The 21194-nt window shown below is 65.2% G+C and overlaps 1 protein-coding gene across 1 annotated transcript in view; it reads left to right on the plus strand.

The window, feature by feature from the left end:
• The window catches only part of Ctbp1 (C-terminal binding protein 1), a 36476-nt gene extending 15506 nt beyond the window's left edge, over positions 1–20970 (plus strand). Inside the window, 9 exon segments of the mRNA XM_042670970.1 lie at positions 743–897; positions 5816–5960; positions 7483–7689; positions 16125–16339; positions 16676–16806; positions 19207–19334; positions 19589–19706; positions 20079–20085; positions 20087–20970. Of these exon segments, the coding sequence (XP_042526904.1) occupies positions 743–897; positions 5816–5960; positions 7483–7689; positions 16125–16339; positions 16676–16806; positions 19207–19334; positions 19589–19706; positions 20079–20085; positions 20087–20266 (1286 nt within the window). The 3' untranslated portion in view covers positions 20267–20970.
• Positions 20971–21194: the final 224 nt, after the last annotated feature.

Consider the following 21194-nt stretch of genomic DNA (forward strand, 5'->3'; position numbering starts at 1 on the left):
GCTCTCACTGCACAGGCTGCTACGTGGCGGGAGGTGATCTGAGCGTGGCCGGCTCTCACTGCAGAGGCTGCTACGTGGCGGGAGGTGATCTGAGCGTGGCCGGCTCTCACTCCACAGGCTGCTACGTGGCGGGAGGTGATCTGAGCGTGGCCGGCTCTCTCTGCACAGGCTGCTACGTGGCGGGAGGTGATCTGAGCGTGGCCGGCTCTCACTGCAGAGGCTGCTACGTGGCGGGAGGTGATCTGAGCGTGGCTGGCTCTCACTCCACAGGCTGCTACGTGGCGGGAGGTGATCTGAGCGTGGCCGGCTCTCACTCCACAGGCTGCTACGTGGCGGGAGGTGATCTGAGCGTGCCCGGCTCTCTCTGCAGAGGCTGCTACGTGGCGGGAGGTGATCTGAGCGTGGCCGGCTCTCTCTGCAGAGGCTGCTACGTGGCGGGAGGTGATCTGAGCGTGCCCGGCTCTCTCTGCAGAGGCTGCTACGTGGCGGGAGGTGATCTGAGCGTGGCCGGCTCTCTCTGCAGAGGCTGCTACGTGGCGGGAGGTGATCTGAGCGTGGTCGGCTCTCTCTGCAGAGGCTGCTACGTGGCGGGAGGTGATCTGAGCGTGCCCGGCTCTCACTGCACAGGCTGCTACGTGGCGGGAGGTGATCTGAGCGTGCCCGGCTCTCACTGCACAGGCTGCTACGTGGCGGGAGGTGATCTGAGTGTGCCCGGCTCTCACTGCCCCTCCCTCTCCCGCAGGCGTCCGACCCCCCATCATGAATGGGCCCATGCACCCTCGGCCCCTGGTGGCGCTGCTCGATGGCCGGGACTGCACAGTGGAGATGCCCATCCTAAAGGACGTAGCTACGGTGGCTTTCTGTGATGCCCAGTCCACACAGGAGATCCATGAGAAGGTAAGGCTGTGCATGCCTGCCTTGGGGAGGGGCCTGGAGTGTAGGCTGTCCTACCATAGACCACAGCCTGAGCTGGCTCAAGACACTTGGCCAAACTCTTCAGCCTCTGGCTGTGGCTGGTCTAAGCCCCACCTGAGCTTGGGAATGCTGCTATTGTTGCCCCTGGCCCTGGCAGGAGGTCAAGATAGGTTTCACTGTGGCTTCTTGACCGTGTCCTAACAAGCTCTTTCTGGAACTGGGACCAGGGAGCGCTGATGGTGATGGAGGCTGGGCGGACTGCCTCTCCCCCGACTCCCGGAGCAGTAGTCCAGTCTTGGGAAGCTCCCACAATTTGTGTTCCCTCAGATCTGCAGGTGATGTGCAGTTTGTTCACCTGGCCTCTACCTGTGTCACACCTCAGTGCCAGCAGTGGGAGAACTGGTGTTCCCTATCTAAACTCCATCCAAAATCTCCAGGAGCCAATAGAGTGAGAACAGTCATAGGCTACACCCACAGGAAACTCAGCATCTGCCAGTGGGGCTGGATCTGGCCACTGGGCCTTGTCCTCACTCCTTTGGGAGGAATGACAGGTCTGAAGGAGAAAGGTCAAGGATACACAGCTGGAAAATACCAGAGTTCTCCGTCGGATAGGCCTCTGCCCTGCGGGTCTGGGCTGAGGCCCACATGCCATCACACTGGCTGCCTCCGGCCAGCAATGCCCGCGTCAGACCTGGAGGCCCACCCAGGATGTCCGCCCGCCTGGACTGTGCACCAGCAGCCAGGTGAGCGAGGAGTTGAAGCCCGGTTGCTGGGGGACACAGTCTGGCACAGCCACCATAGCAAGAGAGAAAAGCCTGACTTGGAAACACGTGAGGTGAAGTTGCAGATCTGGAGAGAGGTGAAAAATGCAGAGCTAGAGTAGCAAAGCTGAAGGCAAGAGTTGGTGGGCCTGTTTAACGGCCAGTCGAGGCACAGCGGATGGCAAGGGCTTAGAGGTCTCATCCCAGAGGCCGTGTGGGAGAGGGTGAGGCAGGGAAGAGAGGGTGAGGGCCAGGAGGGCCGCCGGCAAAATCCAAGGGCCCAGCAACGGGAGAATTCCCAAAATGGTAGAAAAAACATACCAGTGCAGTGCGGAGAGCCTGTAAGGCCAGCACATAGCTTCCCTGGAGAGATGGCCCAGTGTGACCAGTGACCACCCTCAAGACGCTTGTTCTGGAGAAATGAACCTCAGGCCTAGCAGAGGCCTTCAGGGAAAGGTGCTGGTGTCTGTCCAGTGAGAGCCCAGGATCTCTGGGGAGAGGGGCCATGCAGGCACCACAGCAGAAGAAGCTGCTGCTACTTGTAGCATGTCGGTGGGTCTCTGGCCTCACACTGAGCTCAAAGCCCACTTCCACATGGTTCTGCACCATGCATGGGCATGGCTGCCCTTCTCAAGAGGTGCCCTGTGGGAGACGTCGCTGCCAAGTGGCCAGCAGGGTGTGAGGCGGAGGCCGCCAAGGAGGCCCACCGGCTCTGAGTCTGGGATGGGTGCTGGCTACGAACTGACATTGACCTGGTTACGTGGCTGGCACATCGAATATAAGGGAAAAGTGGAGAAGGAAAACGTCATAAAAAACTGCGTCAAGTGAAAAAGAAACTTCCAACTCATAAGCAGTACTAAAACCACTTTTACCAATAAACATTCTCAAGAGATGAAAGTATGCTGCACACAAACAGCAAGCTGGGAAGGAGAGCGCAGGGTGTGGTCCTCATCCTGGTGGTCATGCTCTCTGCCCTGGGGTGTCACTCCCCACCCCGAGGACAGCACTGTGGTCAGGAACAGCCATCCAGGGTCCCGGGTCCAGCTGCACCCCCGGACAGCTGCGATTCTGTTCCGGTGAACACTTGGAAACCAATGGACCAATGAAAGTCCTGACACAGGAGCTCCAGGGGCGAGAAGAAGGCCAGCCAACGCGTCTGGCCGTCCCTCCATACCCGCCCACCTGACCAGGTGCCAGTCCTGGGAAAAGCCTGTTCCCAAGTGTTCTAGCTCTGGGTGTGACCAAGTGCCAGAACTCTAGCAAGGGAAGCTGTGGGTGCCTCTCCCTCAGCTCCTCTGTGAGCGCCCCTCCCTCAGCTCCTCTCCCTCACCTCCTCTCCCTCGCCTCCTCTCCCTCGCCTCCTCTCCCTCGCCTCCTCTGTGAGCGCCCCTCCCTCAGCTCCTCTGTGAGCGCCCCTCCCTCACCTCCTCTGTGAGCGCCCCTCCCTCACCTCCTCTCCCTCACCTCCTCTCCCTCACCTCCTCTCCCTCACCTCCTCTCCCTCACCTCCTCTCCCTCACCTCCTCTCCCTCGCCTCCTCTGTGAGCGCCCATCCCTCACCTCCTCTCCCTCACCTCCTCTCCCTCACCTCCTCTGTGAGTGCACAATCACCTCTGCTCTCCTGCTGGTTAGAAAAAGATGTGTGGGGAGCCCAGACCCCGGCCTCCATCCTGGCCTTCAGGCGCATGGTGGAGCAGCCAGACAGGCTGTGTGGCGGGGGTAGCGGCCTCCAGCCTCCCGGCCTTCGGCGTGATAAGGCCGTGCCCTGCCACTGGGAACTCGCCTGCGCTCCTGGCTAGTGGGGTGCTACCATGGAGAGAACGTGAGTACAGTGCAGAACCTGCTGAAGAAACCCGGGGCGCCCGGAGACCTCAGCGCTTCTGCCACGGTGGCTGTCTGCAGCCTCCCACCGCACTCTTACTTGGCTGCTGCGGGCCGGGGCACAGCTCCCACCCGAGGGCGGGGTGGGGAGGGAAGGGCCCATGCTCTGGAACCAGGTGCGGGGCACCCTGCCGGAGAGTAACCCAGACCTGCTGACACCACCAGAAGAAGACACCGTCATGCTGTGGGGCGTTGGGGGGAGGAGACCTCTGACACAGGCAGGCTGCTGTGACGCCAACCTCAGGACCAAGTGACAGGTGTGCCTCGGACCAGAGAGACATTTAACGACAGAGACCTCCCTGTGTGGGCAGATCTGGTGTTCCTTCCCAGAACTTGCCCTTCCCAGTACCTTCTAGACCTTGAGACCTGCTGCCTTGCCACTGGGAGTGGACACGCAGAGGCCCCAGGGCGCTGGGTCCCAGACACAAGGACATGGACGTGGCTCCCAGGCCTGTGGTGCAGTGCTGAGGAGCTGGGTTCTTGGGTCACAGGATGGCATTCGGGATGCACGGCAGCTAAACTGCCCCATGGAGCATGCCTGCGTCCACAGCCCGAGCGTCCTGCGGGTAGCTGTGTCCTGGGGAGCTGGGATGGCAGGTTGAGCTGCACCGTGTGACGAGGAGGAGCAGGATGTCTGGGTTTGTGCCCTTCCCCCCAGTCACCCGCCAGGAGTGGGTTAGAAGCAGCTGCTGCTGGACCAGGGTCCGTTTCCAGCCAAGCCGAGTGTGGCTGGGCATTCAGCATACACTGGCAACTCTGCTCCCAGCTGTATGCTGGGAGCACTGCTCAGTCACACAGCCGGTGGGCGTGTGCAGGGTGAGATTTGGGAGGTCTAACTGCACCAACTTCTGCAGATTTCCTGACGGCGACGCACCACGCACAGGCAAAATAGCCACTTTGCCACCACTAAGGAGAGCAGAGTGCACAGAACTGCTGGGGGATGTAGGTCTCTGGGCAGCCCCCGCTGTCTGCCAAAGCCTACCTCAGTAGACCTGCCCTGTGGGCTGAGTACAGGGCAGCCTGTGTTCCACCCAACAGGTGGGATACAGTCAGTCGTACTCAGATTCCTGTTCGTAGAACACCGCTGGCTAGCACTGTTAGTAAAGGCACACTCAGCACGAAGTTCTTGGTGAAAAAGTTCAAGAAACGTGGATCCACAAGTCACCCAAATGAAAGCTGAAGGGCTTGGGAGCTCCCAGGCTGTGTCGGGAAGCCGCTTGACCCCTGTGATGCCCCCCGGCCTGTGCACTGGAGCCGCAGGGCCAGGGCCTCTACAGTGGACTCTCCATTTCTAAGAACTCGTTCTAAGCGCCTGCTGGAATGTACAGATCTGCACTGTAGGATCCCCCGCATAGTGAAGGCAAGGATCGCGGTGTAGGCTACTGCATGCGTGCCGGCTCACACCCCGCCCAGGCACGGGTGGGTCTGGCTGTGTGCAGCCATCCTCCTCTGCTCCACTCAGTGAGGGGCCCAGGCTGCATGCCTCGTTCATGTCCAGTGCCAAGTCTGCCTCCAGCTCCAGGGCCCAGCCCAGTGCTTGCTGGGATGCCTGGCCTTTCATGCTCTGTACACCGCACATCTCCATCCACGTGGGCTGGCTCACGGTCCGGCAGAGGGGTCTTCCTGTGACTGTGGATCACACTGTCCACTGCAGGTCCAGACACCCCCCGTGCCATCCTGGTGTCCCCCCAGTGCCAGGCCAGCTGTCAGCACTACCAGCACGTTAACAGCCACGTACACCATGCCCGCACGAAGGGCCTCCAATTGGGGATCTTCCCGGAGCACCCATTGGTGCGCAAGTCCACACTCAGCGCCGACGCTCCTCCTGACAGTCCCGAGTGGCCTCCTGGGCCCAGCCCCAGCCACGGGCAGCAGCTGTCTGCCAAGTCAGGCCTGGCTGGCGCACATCTGGGTCTACAGACCCTGGCTCTCCTGGCCACATCCTACCAGCTGAGGCTTCCACTTCCTGGTCCCCAGTCCCACGTCCCGCCCGCTGAGGCTTCCACTTCCTGGTCCCCAGTCCCAGACCTGGGCGCCTCACCTCCTCACAGTTCCTTGACCTCTCAGGTCTCTACAGCAGAACAGCCTCTGCCCTGTGTGGTGGGCGTGTCCCGCGGATGGGGCCGTGGTCCTGGGCAGGCTCACTGCGTGCAGGGCTCGAGTCTGCCCCCGCCTCGCAGGCAACCCCCTCCCCCGCCCCAGCGTCTCCCAGTGGGGCCCTCCCCCACCCCGCCAGTGCCGCCGGCCTCTCTCCACAGGTGCTGAACGAGGCCGTGGGCGCTCTGATGTACCACACCATCACGCTTACCAGGGAAGACCTGGAGAAGTTCAAGGCCCTCCGGATCATTGTCAGAATCGGCAGCGGCTTCGACAACATCGACATCAAGTCAGCTGGGGATTTAGGTAGGAGTCCTCCGTCCCTGCTGTTTGGTGCTGACCTCGGGCGTCTTCCTGGGGTCTGCCTTGCCTCTGGGCTCCTGGGGGTGATTGGAGGCCTCAGTGAGGATGGGGAGCAGGGGGAGCAGGGGGAGCAGCCTCCCGCGGGTGGTCTTGGACAGCAAATGAGGCGGATGCTGAGGATCATGGTTTGAACCCAGCCCAGGAGGGAAGTCTGTGAGACTCATCTCTACTAGGCTACCAAAGAACAAAAAGAAGTGGAGCTGTGCGTATGAGAGAGGTCACTGAAGACCTGACCCCAAGAAGTGTGTAGAGATATGCATGCATACACAGGTGCCATGCCCACACACATATGTAGCGCAGACCTACCTATGTACATACATATGTATACCCACATAGGTGCCAGACATACCAGGATGTGTATGGCCTCAACGCGTACACATAAAGGTATGACCGACTTAGCATACACCATGTGCACCTACATCAAGGCACATGCCCACTGCACACACCTTCACTAAGGCACGTGCTGCCATCACATTGTGGACACAAACATGTCTGCACATGCACACGCTGCCGTGCCATGTGGGTGATACTGAGTGTGTGTGCATGCATGCGTGTGACAGCAGCTCACACCTGCAGTGTCTGCAGCTGGCTCTGGGGCCTGAGGCCTCTGCTCCTTCCAGGCTGGGGGAGGGGGCTGCAGGGAGGAGGGCAGTCATTTTGTTCAGTTGGCAGGGGGACCTAGCCTTACCACATAGGGGAACTGGGACTCTCTTGGGGCTCAGGGTGATCAGTGCTGTCTGGCGTGCTCTAGCTTCTTGCTTTGATCCCAGTGGAGTGGTAAGAGGGATTCAGGGGCTCTAGGGTATCAGAGTCCTTTGCCAGAGCCTACTTGATCTGGAGAGCAGGAAGCTATGGTGCTTGCGTGTGTTCAGTTTCCCTACTGCCACTCTGGCTGCTCGGCAGAGTGGAGCGGCCGGTGGTCCAGCTGAGGGGAAAGCGAGGTGGTGGGGGGCTGTCCCGGGGGTGCAGCTGAGGGGACCGCGAGGTGGGGGTGCAGCTGAGGGGACCGCGAGGTGGGGGGCTGTCCCGGGGGTGCAGCTGAGGGGACCGCGAGGTGGGGGGGCTGTCCCGGGGGTGCAGCTGAGGGGACCGCGAGGTGGGGGGCTGTCCCGGGGGTGCAGCTGAGGGGACCGCGAGGTGGGGGTGCAGCTGAGGGGACCGCGAGGTGGGGGGGCTGTCCCGGGGGTGCAGCTGAGGGGACCGCGAGGTGGGGGTGCAGCTGAGGGGACCGTGAGGTGGGGGGGCTGTCCCGGGGGTGCAGCTGAGGGGACCGCGAGGTGGGGGGGCTGTCCCGGGGGTGCAGCTGAGGGGAACGCGAGGTGGGGGGCTGTCCCGGCGGTGCAGCGGAGGGGAACGCGAGGTGGGGGGGCTGTCCCGGGGGTGCAGCTGAGGGGAACGCGAGGTGGGGGGCTGTCCCGGGGGCCCAGGCACAGCGCCTGTCCCCACACATGTGCTGTGCCTCCAGGTATCGCTGTCTGCAACGTGCCTGCAGCCTCCGTGGAGGAAACGGCCGACTCCACCATGTGCCACATCCTCAACCTGTACCGACGAACCACGTGGCTGCACCAGGCCCTACGGGAAGGCACGCGTGTCCAGAGCGTGGAGCAGATCCGTGAGGTGGCCTCGGGGGCGGCCCGGATCCGTGGGGAGACACTGGGCATCATCGGACTAGGTGCGTGGCTGGTCACATGGTTCAGCACGTACAGCCCAGCCCGCGTCTGCGCTGCTGCGGACCTCAGCCCAGGCTGGGGGCACCAGGAGGCTTGGGCCTGGCCTCACCTCAGCCCAGGAGAGGGCAGAGGACAGACAGCCAAGGGGCGGGCCACGTGCACCAGACCTAGTGCTTTGTACCTGTGGATATGGTCCCTGGGTGTCACACGTGCGCCAGCAAGTCACACGCAGGTAGCCCACATAGAGACGCGTGTGCACATAGACACTGCATGTAGGTAACACGTGAGCACACACAGGAACACACAGAGGCCAGGCGATGTCCAGCATAGACACGTACACCTCCCATGAGCCATGTGTACAGAAACACAGACATATACGTAGACACCACAAATGGGTGACAGAAGCAGACAGCAGGGGCTCACGCCTGTCATCCCAGCTTCTCAGGAGGCTGAGATCTGAGGATTGTGGTTCAAAGCCAGCCTGGGCAGGAAAGTCCATGAGGCTCTTATTTCCAGTAAACCACCAGAAAACCGGAAGTGGCACTGTGGCTCAAGTGGTAGAGCGCTAGCCTTGAGCTGAAGAGCTGAGGGACAGCGCCCAGGCCCAGAGTTCAAGCCCCACGACCAACAAGAAATAGGTGACAGATGACACACGGACAGTGTACTTGTGGGTGTGTATACAGTCATCGTGAATGGCATGTGACACACACAGATGTCACACATGACCTGGACGGCTGTGTGGGCATGTGTGTACATATCCCAGGTAGATGGCACACGCACACGCACAGACATCATGTGTATCACACCTGGATGACACACCTGGTGTGGACCGATCGCACGGGGCCAGCGAGCACAGGGCACACACACGGACATCAGGAGGGGCACGTGGGCGAGTGCACAGGGCCAGCGAGCACAGGGCCAGCGAGCACAGGGCCAGCGAGCACAGGGCCAGCGAGCGCAGGGCCAGCGAGCACAGGGCCAGCGAGCACAGGGCCAGCGCGCACAGGGCCAGCGCGCACAGGGCACACACACGGACATCAGGAGGGGCACGTGGGCGAGCGCACAGGGCCAGCGAGCACAGGGCCAGCGAGCACAGGGCCAGCGAGCACAGGGCCAGCGAGCACAGGGCCAGCGAGCACAGGGCCAGTGAGCACAGGGCCAGCGAGCACAGGGCCAGCGCGCACAGGGCACACACACGGACATCAGGAGGGGCACGTGGGCGAGCGCACAGGGCCAGCGAGCACAGGGCCAGCGAGCACAGGGCCAGCGAGCACAGGGCCAGCGAGCACAGGGCCAGCGAGCACAGGGCCAGCGAGCACAGGGCACACACACGGACATCAGGAGGGGCACGTGGGCGAGCGCACAGGGCACACACACAGACATCAGGAGGGGCACGTGGGCGAGCGCACAGGGCCAGCGAGCACGGGGCACACACACGGACATCAGGAGGGGCACGTGGGCCAGCGAGCACAGGGCCAGCGAGCACAGGGCCAGCGAGCACAGGGCCAGCGAGCACAGGGCCAGCGAGCACAGGGCACACACACGGACATCAGGAGGGGCACGTGGGCGAGCGCACAGGGCCAGCGAGCGCACAGGGCACACACACAGACATCAGGAGGGGCACGTGGGCGAGTGCACAGGGCCAGCGAGCGCACAGGGCACACACACAGACATCAGGAGGGGCACGTGGGCGAGCGCACAGGGCACACACACGGACATCAGGAGGGGCACGTGGGCGAGCGCACAGGGCACACACACGGACATCAGGAGGGGCACGTGGGCGAGCACACAGGGCGCGCAGCCACTCGCGGGGTGTCTGGGGCCTGGCCCAGCACACGTTGCTCCCAGCCTGGCTGGCCAAGTGGGAGTGGACTGACTCCCTGGACATTCTCACTTGACACGAGGGCACGGAAGGCTCCTTCCCTATACACTGCAGGCTGGGCCTCCATCTCCCATCTTAGGGTCCTAGACCAAGGGTCCGTTCAAGAGTTGGAGGACAGGTGTGTGGCTGAGATCCGGGCTGGTGTGGCCCTGCCTGTGGCAGACAGCCACTCTCCTGTCCCATTGCCACGCCTCGTCCCCAGGGATGGCGCAGTGGTGCGCCCTCGCACGGGAGCCCCCCAAGGCCCGCTTCCTCACCTAGCCTGCAGGGCAGGCTGCCCCAAGGCCCGCTTCCTCACCTAGCCTGCAGGGCAGGCCGCCCCAAGGCCCGCTTCCTCACCTAGCCTGCAGGGCCAAGGCCCGCTTCCTCACCTAGCCTGCAGGGCAGGCCGCTCTGCTCCGCTCTTCACGCCCTCTGTGGCCTGCTACAGTCAGCTCAGAGCTCCACCGGGAGGAGATTGTTCTACCTAGTATGGCACAGCCACTGCGCCCTGGCTGCCCGTGGGGCTCCGCGTCCCCCGTGGGGCTCTCTGTCCCCTGTGGGGCTGTCTGCCTCCCGTGGGGCTCTCTGTCTCCCGTGGGGCTCCCCGTCCCCCGTGGGGCTCCCCGTCCCCCGTGGGGCTCTCTGTCTCCCGTGGGGCTCTCTGTCTCCCGTGGGGCTCTCTGTCTCCCGTGGGGCTCCCCGTCCCCCGTGGGGCTCCCCGTCTCCCGTGGGGTTCTCTGTCTCCCGTGGGGCTCTCTGTCTCCCGTGGGGCTCCCCGTCCCCCGTGGGGCTCCCCGTCTCCCGTGGGGCTCCCCGTCCCCCGTGGGGCTCCCCGTCCCCCGTGGGGCTCTCTGTCTCCCGTGGGGCTCCCCGTCCCCCGTGGGGCTCCCCGTCCCCCGTGGGGCTCCCCGTCCCCCGTGGGGCTCTCTGTCTCCCGTGGGGCTCTCTGTCTCCCGTGGGGCTCTCTGTCTCCCGTGGGGCTCTCTGTCCCCCGTGGGGCTCTCTGTCTCCCGTGGGGCTCCCCGTCCCCCGTGGGGCTCTCTGTCTCCCGTGGGGCTCTCTGTCCCCCGTGGGGCTCCCCGTCCCCCGTGGGGCTCTCTGTCCCCCGTGGGGCTCCCCGTCCCCCGTGGGGCTCCCCGTCCCCCGTGGGGCTCCCCGTCCCCCGTGGGGCTGTCTGCCTCCCGTGGGGCTCTCTGTCCCCCGTGGGGCTCCCCGTCCCCCGTGGGGCTCTCCGTCTCCCGTGGGGCTCTCCGTCCCCCGTGGGGCTCCCCGTCTCCCGTGGGGCTCCCCGTCCCCCGTGGGGTTCTCCGTCCCCCGTGGGGCTCCCCGTCTCCCGTGGGGCTCTCCGTCTCCCGTGGGGCTCTCCGTCCCCCGTGGGGCTCCCCGTCCCCCGTGGGGCTCCCCGTCTCCCGTGGGGCTCCCCGTCCCCCGTGGGGCTCCCCGTCCCCCTGTGTCCTGGCTGCCTACGGGGCTCTCCTTCCCCTGTCCTGGCTGAGCCCGTCCACGTGCTCTGGCCTGCAGGGGACAGGCACCGGCCGCCAGGGCCCTGAGGGTGGCCCTTGCCTGCTTGTGCTTCGTTAGCCCCACACACCCTGTGTAGGTGTGCCGTAATGCAGACGAGCCATGTTCTCTTTGTGCTGGCCTCCAGTACCACAGCGTACCCTTCCCTTGCTCTTGTCTGTCTGCTTTTTTTCCCGTGCCGAGTACACACTGGAAAACGTGTGTCTCTCCACCCCATCAGCTCCGGGCTCCCACCGTGCCCCTGGTTCCCAGCACTCGGTTTGGAGGACAGGGGAGGTTCTAGGACCCTGTCTGTCTTTGTCTTAGCAAAGAGCATCTGAGTCAAGGGGGAGCATTTAGGGAGCCCCGTGAAGGCCAGTGCATCTGCCTGTGGCACGTGATACTCATCTCCTGGGCTGACACCAGCAATGGGCTGCCCGAGCAGAGCAGGGAGGAGCTGCCTGGCTGTTCTCGGGACTTCGCGCTCAGACCCCACCGGTGCCCCAACACCTTCCCAGCGGGCTTCAGCAGCCAGGCAGGCTGGGGGCCTCCCGGCACCTGGTGGGAAGGCGTCCCGTTTTAGGTGGCTCTGGTTCCTTGAGCTGTGTGTTCTGTCCATGTGTCTCCTGAGTGCTGAGGCGTTCCATGTCCAGCTGCTTCCTCATTTCTAGCATGGTGCCTTTTGTGTCCTCAGTCTGCCTGCCCCAGAGTCATAAAGACCCTGCTTCCTTCTAGAAGCTTCCACTTGGCCTGAGGCTGGGGCTACCATCTGCACCCTTCAGAGCCCTCCCCAGCTTGCGTGGCACGCTTTTCAAGCAGCTGCTACAGAGAGGGTCCATCCTGAGCTCTGCCCACCGGCCTCTCTCTCCAGCTTATCCTGGCCGCTCTGCTTCAGCGTTGCATTTGCAGAGTCCTTCTGGTGTTTGGGATGCTGGCCTGTCAAGGCTGCATCTCCAGGCCCATGTATGTAGTTACTTCATACTTGAATTTCATACAGCAGTGGCTGGTTTGTGTTGGTACTAAGGCTTAAACTGAGATCCTGGTGCTCTTGCTTGGCTTTCTTGCTCATGGCTGGTGCTCTACCACTTGAGCCACACCTTCACTCCAAGTGTTTTATAATTACAAAAGAAAAATAGTTCAGGGAATTAAGGACAGTGTTCAGGGACCACAGCTGGTTAAATTTACTGTGAGTCCCCCACCCCCCCATCTAGTCAAGCACTTGGCCACTGAGCCACACAACCAAGCAGATAGCGTATTTCAAGGCTGTTACAAATTACCTATTTTATTTTCTAATAGTTGGCTGTTAGGTGTGTTTAGAAACATACTAATTTGCTGCTTGCGGTTGAGTTTCAGTGGCTTTTTTCAATGCAACTGAGGATCTTACTGGGTCTTCTCTGCACACTGCTCCGTGAGTTGCCCGCATGTGCGGTCATGCCCTCTTCTTGTGCCTGCCCTGTGGTGAGCAGAGCATTGCTGGGCAGAAGCTGCCAGTGTCCTGTCTTGGTCCTGACCTGGAGCCAGCGCCTGGGTTTGGCTGTTGATTGTAGCATGTGGCGCCCTGTGGCCGGTACTCTGTCCCTCCCACCTGCTGCTCTTTATCCTTTTGTGCTCAGCTGGTCTTTTGTTCTTTCAAAAGGTTTTAATAGTTTTTTCTTTCTGCTGTAGTGTGGGTATTTTCTGGGGATCTGGACTTCTGTCTTTGCTCTCTGGCCTCCTGATGGCCCTGTTCCAGCCCTGAACCCCACCTTCTTCGTGTGTGTGGAGACACACGTGGATCTGCACCTGTCTGAAGAAGGCACTTGTGGGTCTCATGCTTGTCAGCTTCTGTGTTCTTTTAATTAGAAGCTACTACTATTTCCCTACTTTACATGTGTCTTCAATTTTTTGTGGTGTGCAAGACCTTGTGTAGAATAGAGAACAATGGAGACTAAAGCAACTGCTATGGGCGGCCTAGGTGAGGGGCTCAGGTGAGGGGTGGACAGCTCAGGTGAGGGGTGTGGACAGCTCAGGTGAGGGGTGGGGGTTCAGGTGAGGGGTGGGGGCTCAGGTGAGGGGAGGGGGTTCAGGTGAGGGGAGGGGGCTCAGGTGAGGGGAGGGGGCTCAGGTGAGGGGTGGGGGCTGAGGTGAGGGGAGGGGGCTCAGGTGAGGGGTGGGGGCTGAGGTGAGGGGAGGGGGCTCAGGTGAGGGGAGGGGGCTCAGGTGAGGGGTGGGGGCTCAGGTGAGGGGAGGGGGCTCAGGTGAGGGGTGGGGGTTCAGGTGAGGGGAGGGGGCTCAGGTGAGGGGTGTGGACAGCTCAGGTGAGGGGTGGGGGTTCAGGTGAGGGCGTGGGGGCTCAGGTGAGGGGTGGGGGCTCAGGTGAGGGGAGGGGGCTCAGGTGAGGGGAGGGGGCTCAGGTGAGGGGTGGGGGCTCAGGTGAGGGGAGGGGGCTCAGGTGAGGGGTGGGGACTCAGGTGAGGGGTGGGGGCTCAGGTGAGGGGTGGGGGCTCAGGTGAGGGGAGGGGGCTCAGGTGAGGGGTGTGGACAGCTCAGGTGAGGGGAGGGGACTCAGGTGAGGGGTGGGGGCTCAGGTGAGGGGAGGGGGCTCAGGTGAGGGGAGGGGGCTCAGGTGAGGGGAGGGGGCTCAGGTGAGGGGTGTGGACAGCTCAGGTGAGGGGTGGGGGTTCAGGTGAGGGGTGTGGACAGCTCAGGTGAGGGGTGGGGGCTCAGGTGAGGGGTGGGGGCTCAGGTGAGGGGAGGGGGCTCAGGTGAGGGGTGTGGACAGCTCAGGTGAGGGGAGGGGGCTCAGGTGAGGGGAGGGGGCTCAGGTGAGGGGAGGGGGCTCAGGTGAGGGGTGGGGGCTCAGGTGAGGGGAGGGGGCTCAGGTGAGGGGTGTGGACAGCTCAGGTGAGGGGTGGGGGTTCAGGTGAGGGGTGGGGGCTCAGGTGAGGGGAGGGGGCTCAGGTGAGGGGTGGGGGCTCAGGTGAGGGGAGGGGGCTCAGGTGAGGGGAGGGGGCTCAGGTGAGGGGAGGGGGCTCAGGTGAGGGGTGGGGGCTCAGGTGAGGGGAGGGGGCTCAGGTGAGGGGTGGGGGCTCAGGTGAGGGGTGGGGGCTCAGGTGAGGGGAGGGGGCTCAGGTGAGGGGAGGGGGCTCAGGTGAGGGGAGGGGGCTCAGGTGAGGGGTGGGGGCTCAGGTGAGGGGAGGGGGCTCAGGTGAGGGGTGGGGGCTCAGGTGAGGGGAGGGGGTTCAGGTGAGGGGTGGACAGCTCAGGTGAGGGGTGGGGGCTCAGGTGAGGGGAGGGGGCTCAGGTGAGGGGTGGGGGCTCAGGTGAGGGGAGGGGGCTCAGGTGAGGGGTGGGGGCTCAGGTGAGGGGTGGGGGCTCAGGTGAGGGGTGGGGGCTCAGGTGAGGGGAGGGGGCTCAGGTGAGGGGTGGGGGCTCAGGTGAGGGGTGGGGGCTCAGGTGAGGGGAGGGGGCTCAGGTGAGGGGTGGGGGCTCAGGTGAGGGGTGGGGGCTCAGGTGAGGGGAGGGGGCTCAGGTGAGGGGTGGGGGCTCAGGTGAGGGGAGGGGGCTCAGGTGAGGGGAGGGGGTTCAGGTGAGGGGTGGGGGCTCAGGTGAGGGGTGGGGGCTCAGGTGAGGGGTGGGGGCTCAGGTGAGGGGTGTGGACAGCTCAGGTGAGGGGTGGGGGCTCAGGTGAGGGGTGGGGGCTCAGGTGAGGGGAGGGGGCTCAGGTGAGGGGTGTGGACAGCTCAGGTGAGGGGTGGGGGCTCAGGTGAGGGGTGGGGGTTCAGGTGAGGGGTGGGGGCTCAGGTGAGGGGAGGGGGCTCAGGTGAGGGGTGTGGACAGCTCAGGTGAGGGGTGGGGGCTCAGGTGAGGGGTGGGGGCTCAGGTGAGGGGAGGGGGCTCAGGTGAGGGGAGGGGGCTCAGGTGAGGGGTGGGGGCTCAGGTGAGGGGAGGGGGCTCAGGTGAGGGGAGGGGGCTCAGGTGAGGGGAGGGGGCTCAGGTGAGGGGTGGGGGCTCAGGTGAGGGGAGGGGGCTCAGGTGAGGGGTGGGGGCTCAGGTGAGGGGTGGGGGCTCAGGTGAGGGGAGGGGGCTCAGGTGAGGGGAGGGGGCTCAGGTGAGGGGAGGGGGCTCAGGTGAGGGGTGGGGGCTCAGGTGAGGGGAGGGGGCTCAGGTGAGGGGTGGGGGCTCAGGTGAGGGGAGGGGGTTCAGGTGAGGGGTGGACAGCTCAGGTGAGGGGTGGGGGCTCAGGTGAGGGGAGGGGGCTCAGGTGAGGGGTGGGGGCTCAGGTGAGGGGAGGGGGCTCAGGTGAGGGGTGGGGGCTCAGGTGAGGGGAGGGGGCTCAGGTGAGGGGTGGGGGCTCAGGTGAGGGGTGGGGGCTCAGGTGAGGGGTGGGGGCTCAGGTGAGGGGAGGGGGCTCAGGTGAGGGGTGGGGGCTCAGGTGAGGGGTGGGGGCTCAGGTGAGGGGAGGGGGCTCAGGTGAGGGGAGGGGGTTCAGGTGAGGGGTGGGGGCTCAGGTGAGGGGTGGGGGCTCAGGTGAGGGGTGGGGGCTCAGGTGAGGGGTGGGGGTTCAGGTGAGGGGAGGGGGCTCAGGTGAGGGGTGGGGGCTCAGGTGAGGGGTGGGGGCTCAGGTGAGGGGAGGGGGCTCAGGTGAGGGGTGTGGACAGCTCAGGTGAGGGTGGCTGCTGCTGACCGGCTCCAGGCCGCTATCCTTGCTGTCCACACACCTCATACTTCATCAGGGAAGTAAGCTCAGCCTGGAAGCGTTGTGGGCCTCGAGCGTCCCCCAGGGGTCCGAGGTGGGGTCCGGTCGGGTCGGGTCGGGGTGGGGTCGGATCGTAGTCGGGGTCCGGTAGGGGTGGGGTCGGATCCGATCCGGTCCGGTCCGGTCAGGGGCCTGGCTCCCGGCTGCCCCGCCGGCTGCCCCGCCTGACACCATTCGGTGGCGGCGGTGCGTGCGTGCGTGCGTGCGTGCGTGCGTGCGTAAGCGCGTCACCGGCGGCTGTCTGCAGGTCGGTGGGGCAGGCGGCCTGTGCGTGCGTGCGTGCGTGCGTGCGTGCGTGCGTGCGTGCCGTCACCGGGCGGCGGCTGTCTCTGCAGGTCGCGTGGGGCAGGCAGTGGCGCTGCGGGCCAAGGCCTTCGGCTTCAACGTCCTCTTCTACGACCCGTACCTGTCGGACGGCATCGAGAGGGCGCTGGGGCTGCAGCGCGTGAGCACGCTGCAGGACCTGCTCTTCCACAGCGACTGCGTGACGCTGCACTGCGGCCTCAACGAGCACAACCACCACCTCATCAACGACTTCACGGTCAAGCAGGTGCGAGCGCGCGCCCGCCCCGCCCCGCCCCAGCCCCGCCCCGCCCCAGCCACGCCCCCACCCCAGGCCCCGCCCACACGCCCCGCCCCCGGCATGCCCCGGCCCCGCCCCCACGCCCCCCCCCCCCCCCCCCCCCCCCCGTGCGTCAGTCCCAGCGGCCCGCCACCGGCTGCAGGTAGAGGACCGGCGCTGGGCAGCCGGCACCCGGGCCACCCCGCCCTCCAGTCCACCCTGTCCCAGGACCTGGCCACGGCCCGGGCCGCCCCGCGGGCCCAGTCCGCATCCCGTGCCCCCCGGGCCGAGTCTGCGCGCGCTCCACCCTGTGCTGCCTTCCAGATGAGACAAGGGGCCTTCCTGGTGAACACGGCGCGCGGGGGCCTGGTGGACGAGAAGGCGCTGGCCCAGGCGCTCAAGGAGGGCCGGATCCGTGGCGCGGCCCTGGATGTGCACGAGTCAGAGCCCTTCAGGTGCCGCCGTGTCCCCGTCCCTGCTCCCGCCCGTGTCCCCACGCCTGGCGTCTGTCCCCGTCCCTGCTCCCGTGTCCCCACACGCCTGGCGTCTGTCCCCGTCCCTGCTCCCGTGTCCCCACGCCTGGCCTGGCGTCTGTCCCCGTCCCTGCTCCCGTGTCCCCCACGCCTGGCGTCTGTCCCCGTCCCTGCTCCCGTGTCCACACGCCTGGCCTGGCGTCTGTCCCCATCCCTGCTCCCGTGTCCACACACGCCTGGCGTCTGTCCCCGTCCCTGCTCCCGTGTCCACACACGCCTGGCGTCTGTCCCCGTCCCTGCTCCCGTGTCCACACACGCCTGGCGTCTGTCCCCGTCCCTGCTCCCGTGTCCCCACGCCTGGCGTCTGTCCCCGTCCCTGCTCCCGTGTCCACACGCCTGGCCTGGCGTCTGTCCCCGTCCCTGCTCCCGCCCGTGTCCCCACGCCTGGCGTCTGTCCCCGTCCCTGCTCCCGTGTCCCCACACGCCTGGCGTCTGTCCCCGTCCCTGCTCCCGTGTCCACACGCCTGGCCTGGCGTCTGTCCCCGTCCCTGCTCCCGTGTCCACACACGCCTGGCGTCTGTCCCCGTCCCTGCTCCCGTGTCCCCACGCCTGGCCTGGCGTCTGTCCCCGTCCCTGCTCCCGTGTCCCCACGCCTGGCGTCTGTCCCCGTCCCTGCTCCCGTGTCCACACGCCTGGCCTGGCGTCTGTCCCCATCCCTGCTCCCGTGTCCACACACGCCTGGCGTCTGTCCCCGTCCCTGCTCCCGTGTCCACACACGCCTGGCGTCTGTCCCCCGTCCCTGCTCCCGTGTCCACACACGCCTGGCGTCTGTCCCCGTCCCTGCTCCCGTGTCCACACACGCCTGGCGTCTGTCCCCGTCCCTGCTCCCGTGTCCACACACGCCTGGCGTCTGTCCCCGTCCCTGCTCCAGTGTCCACACACGCCTGGCGTCTGTCCCCGTCCCTGCTCCCGCCCGTGTCCACACACGCCTGGCGTCTGTCCCCGTCCCTGCTCCCGTGTCCACACATGCCAGGCGTCTGTCCCCGTCCCTGCTCCCGTGTCCACACACGCCTGGCGTCTGTCCCCGTCCCTGCTCCCGTGTCCACACGCCTGGCCTGGCGTCTGTCCCCGTCCCTGCTCCTGTGTCCCCACGCCTGGCGTCTGTCCCCGTCCCTGCTCCCGCCCGTGTCCCCACGCCTGGCGTCTGTCCCCGTCCCTGCTCCCGTGTCCCCACGCCTGGCGTCTGTCCCTGTCCCTGCTCCCGTGTCCACACACGCCTGGCGTCTGTCCCCGTCCCTGCTCCCGCCCGTGTCCCCACGCCTGGCGTCTGTCCCTGTCCCTGCTCCCGTGTCCACACGCCTGGCGTCTGTCCCCGTCCCTGCTCCCGTGTCCCCACGCCTGGCGTCTGTCCCCGTCCCTGCTCCCGTGTCCCCACGCCTGGCGTCTGTCCCCGTCCCTGCTCCCGTGTCCCCACGCCTGGCGTCTGTCCCCGTCCCTGCTCCCGTGTCCACACGCCTGGCCTGGCGTCTGTCCCTGTCCCTGCTCCCGTGTCCACACACGCCTGGCGTCTGTCCCCGTCCCTGCTCCCGTGTCCACACACGCCTGGCGTCTGTCCCCGTCCCTGCTCCCGTGTCCACACACGCCAGGCGTCTGTCCCCGTCCCTGCTCCCGTGTCCACACATGCCAGGCGTCTGTCCCCGTCCCTGCTCCCGTGTCCCCCACGCCTGGCCTGGCGTCTGTCCCCGTCCCTGCTCCCGTGTCCCCACGCCTGGCGTCTGTCCCCGTCCCTGCTCCCGTGTCCACACGCCTGGCCTGGCGTCTGTCCCCGTCCCTGCTCCCGTGTCCACACACGCCTGGCGTCTGTCCCCGTCCCTGCTCCCGTGTCCCCACGCCTGGCCTGGCGTCTGTCCCCCGTTTCCCTGCTCCCGTGTCCACACACGCCTGGCGTCTGTCCCCGTCCCTGCTCCCGTGTCCACACACGCCTGGCGTCTGTCCCCGTCCCTGCTCCCGTGTCCACACACGCCTGGCGTCTGTCCCCGTCCCTGCTCCCGTGTCCACACACGCCTGGCGTCTGTCCCCGTCCCTGCTCCTGTGTCCCCACACGCCTGGCGTCTGTCCCCGTCCCTGCTCCTGTGTCCCCACACGCCTGGCGTCTGTCCCCGTCCCTGCTCCCGTGTCCCCACACGCCTGGCGTCTGTCCCCCCACAGGCTCTGGCGTCTGTTCACCCCCCCCCCCCAGGCTCTAGGGTCTGTTCCCCCCCAGGGGCTTTTCTGCGACTGGTTGCTCAGAGCTCCAGCCTGCCTGCTGTGTCCAAGGACAGGTGGTACCCTCAGGTCCCAGGCTGGCATCAGGCCACTGACCACCTCGCCTGCTGTCCTCAGCTTTAGCCAGGGCCCTCTGAAGGACGCACCCAACCTCATCTGCAGCCCTCACGCCGCCTGGTACAGTGAGCAGGCGTCCATCGAGATGCGTGAGGAGGCCGCCAGGGAGATCCGGCGGGCCATCACAGGTGGGCCACCCTGTCCTCACCCCAAATCCCTCTGCTGGCTTGGGGGGACCCCAGGCAGAACATGCAGAGCGCCGCGCAGAGCACCCCGTGACTGCTCTGAGCTCCCAAGCAGGCCAGGGCGCATGCTGTGGCTGGGGGTCCTCGAGATTGTGCTCGACGGCTAGGACCCCGTGTGGGGGCCGGCCCAAGTGTGGGCAGGTACCTGGGCGGCACGCCAGGCGCCTGCGTCCTGACTGGTGTCGCTCTCCTCTCAGGCCGGATTCCGGACAGCCTGAAGAACTGTGTCAATAAGGACCACCTGACAGCTGCCACCCACTGGGCCAGCATGGACCCTGCGGTGGTCCACCCAGAACTCAACGGGGCTGCCTACAGGTGAGCGGGCAGGCAGAGGGACACAGGCCCCAGCCCAGCCCAGGGCCAGTGTGGCGGGGCCCCGGGACCAGGCACGTGTCTTCAGGGGTGACGCCCGAGGGCCAGGACCACGTGTGAGTGAGGAGAGCCAGGCCTACTTCCTGGTCTTCAGCAGGGGACGGACAGGCCAGCCCTGACCTCGGGGACACAAGATGGACAGGGGGCCGTCTTTGCAGTGGGGGCGGCCAGCCTCCCTGCTGAGGCCAGTGGTGCCTGTGCCCTAGCCTCCCTGTCCCAAGCTGCCGATGTGCTGCCCGCGCGAAAGGCCGTGTGCAGGGGTGAGGGCCAGCCAGGGTGCTCCTCGCGCGGCCTCATGTCCGCCTCCTCTTCCAGCAGGTACCCCCCCGGGCGTGGTGGGCGTGGCCCCCACGGGCATCCCAGCTGCTGTGGAAGGCATCGTCCCCAGCGCCATGTCCCTGTCCCATGGCTTGCCCCCCGTGGCCCACCCCCCCCACGCCCCATCTCCTGGCCAAGCTGTCAAGCCTGAGGCAGACAGAGACCACACGAGTGACCAGTTGTAGCCCAGGAGGGGCCTTCCAGCCTCAGTGCCCAGTGGCGGGCACCACGAGCCCTCGGCGCCGCGGTGGTGCCTGCGGCAGCCCAGCGCTCCAGAGACTGGCCCCAGCGCGAAGCAGGCAGCGCGGCCCCGCTGCGATTGCAGTCCCCGCCCGGCCCCGCGGGCTGCCTCGCTGTCCCATGTCCTTTGCGTTCCTCGTTAAGCAAAAGAAGTTAGTAGTTAATTCTATCATGAATGTTCTTGTCTGTGTACAGTTTTTAGAACATTACAGAGGATTTGTTTGCTTAGCTGTCAACAAAAAGAACACCTGAGGGAGTTCAGCAAGTCAGTCTGAGGTTATTTTTCCCTTTCTACCTTGGAGCGAGCCCCGGAGCGAGGCCGCTGGCCACTTCTCAGGACAACGAATCCTTCCTGCTTTCCTTCACGCCACACGTGCATTGTTTTCTACCCGCTTCTCTTATTTTTAGAATAATTTAGAAGAACAAAACCAAGGCTGTTTTTCCTAATTTTGGCATGAATCCCTTGTTCCAAATGAAGACGGCATCGCAGCAGGTTGAGGAGCGCGGTGCAAGCCGCGGCCCCCCGCCGTCCAGCCGCCTGGTGCCGTCCTGCTCATGTGGTAGGCTAGCAATATTTTGGTTAAAATCATGTTTGTGACTGTAACCATTTGTATGAATTATTTTAAAGAAATAAAAAGCCCAGAAAGAGCTGGCCTGTCTCATGTCTGTTGCTGTGGTTTTATCTTTGGGACATCCTGTTGAGCCAGCAGCCTAGCAGTACCGTGGCCTGGCCTGCGTCCCCACCACCGCTCATGGCCCATGACCTCGGCCCGGCTCCCCCCACTCTCTCTGAGCCCCAGGGCGTGGGGTCCTCTAGCGCTGCCAGCCCCGAGCACCACCTTTCCTTGGTGGCCATCAAATCGCACCCTGGCC

Source organism: Dipodomys spectabilis, unplaced genomic scaffold (genome assembly GCF_019054845.1).
Source record: "Dipodomys spectabilis isolate Male_0828 unplaced genomic scaffold, ASM1905484v1 ptg000594l, whole genome shotgun sequence".
Lineage (NCBI taxonomy): Eukaryota > Metazoa > Chordata > Mammalia > Rodentia > Heteromyidae > Dipodomys > Dipodomys spectabilis.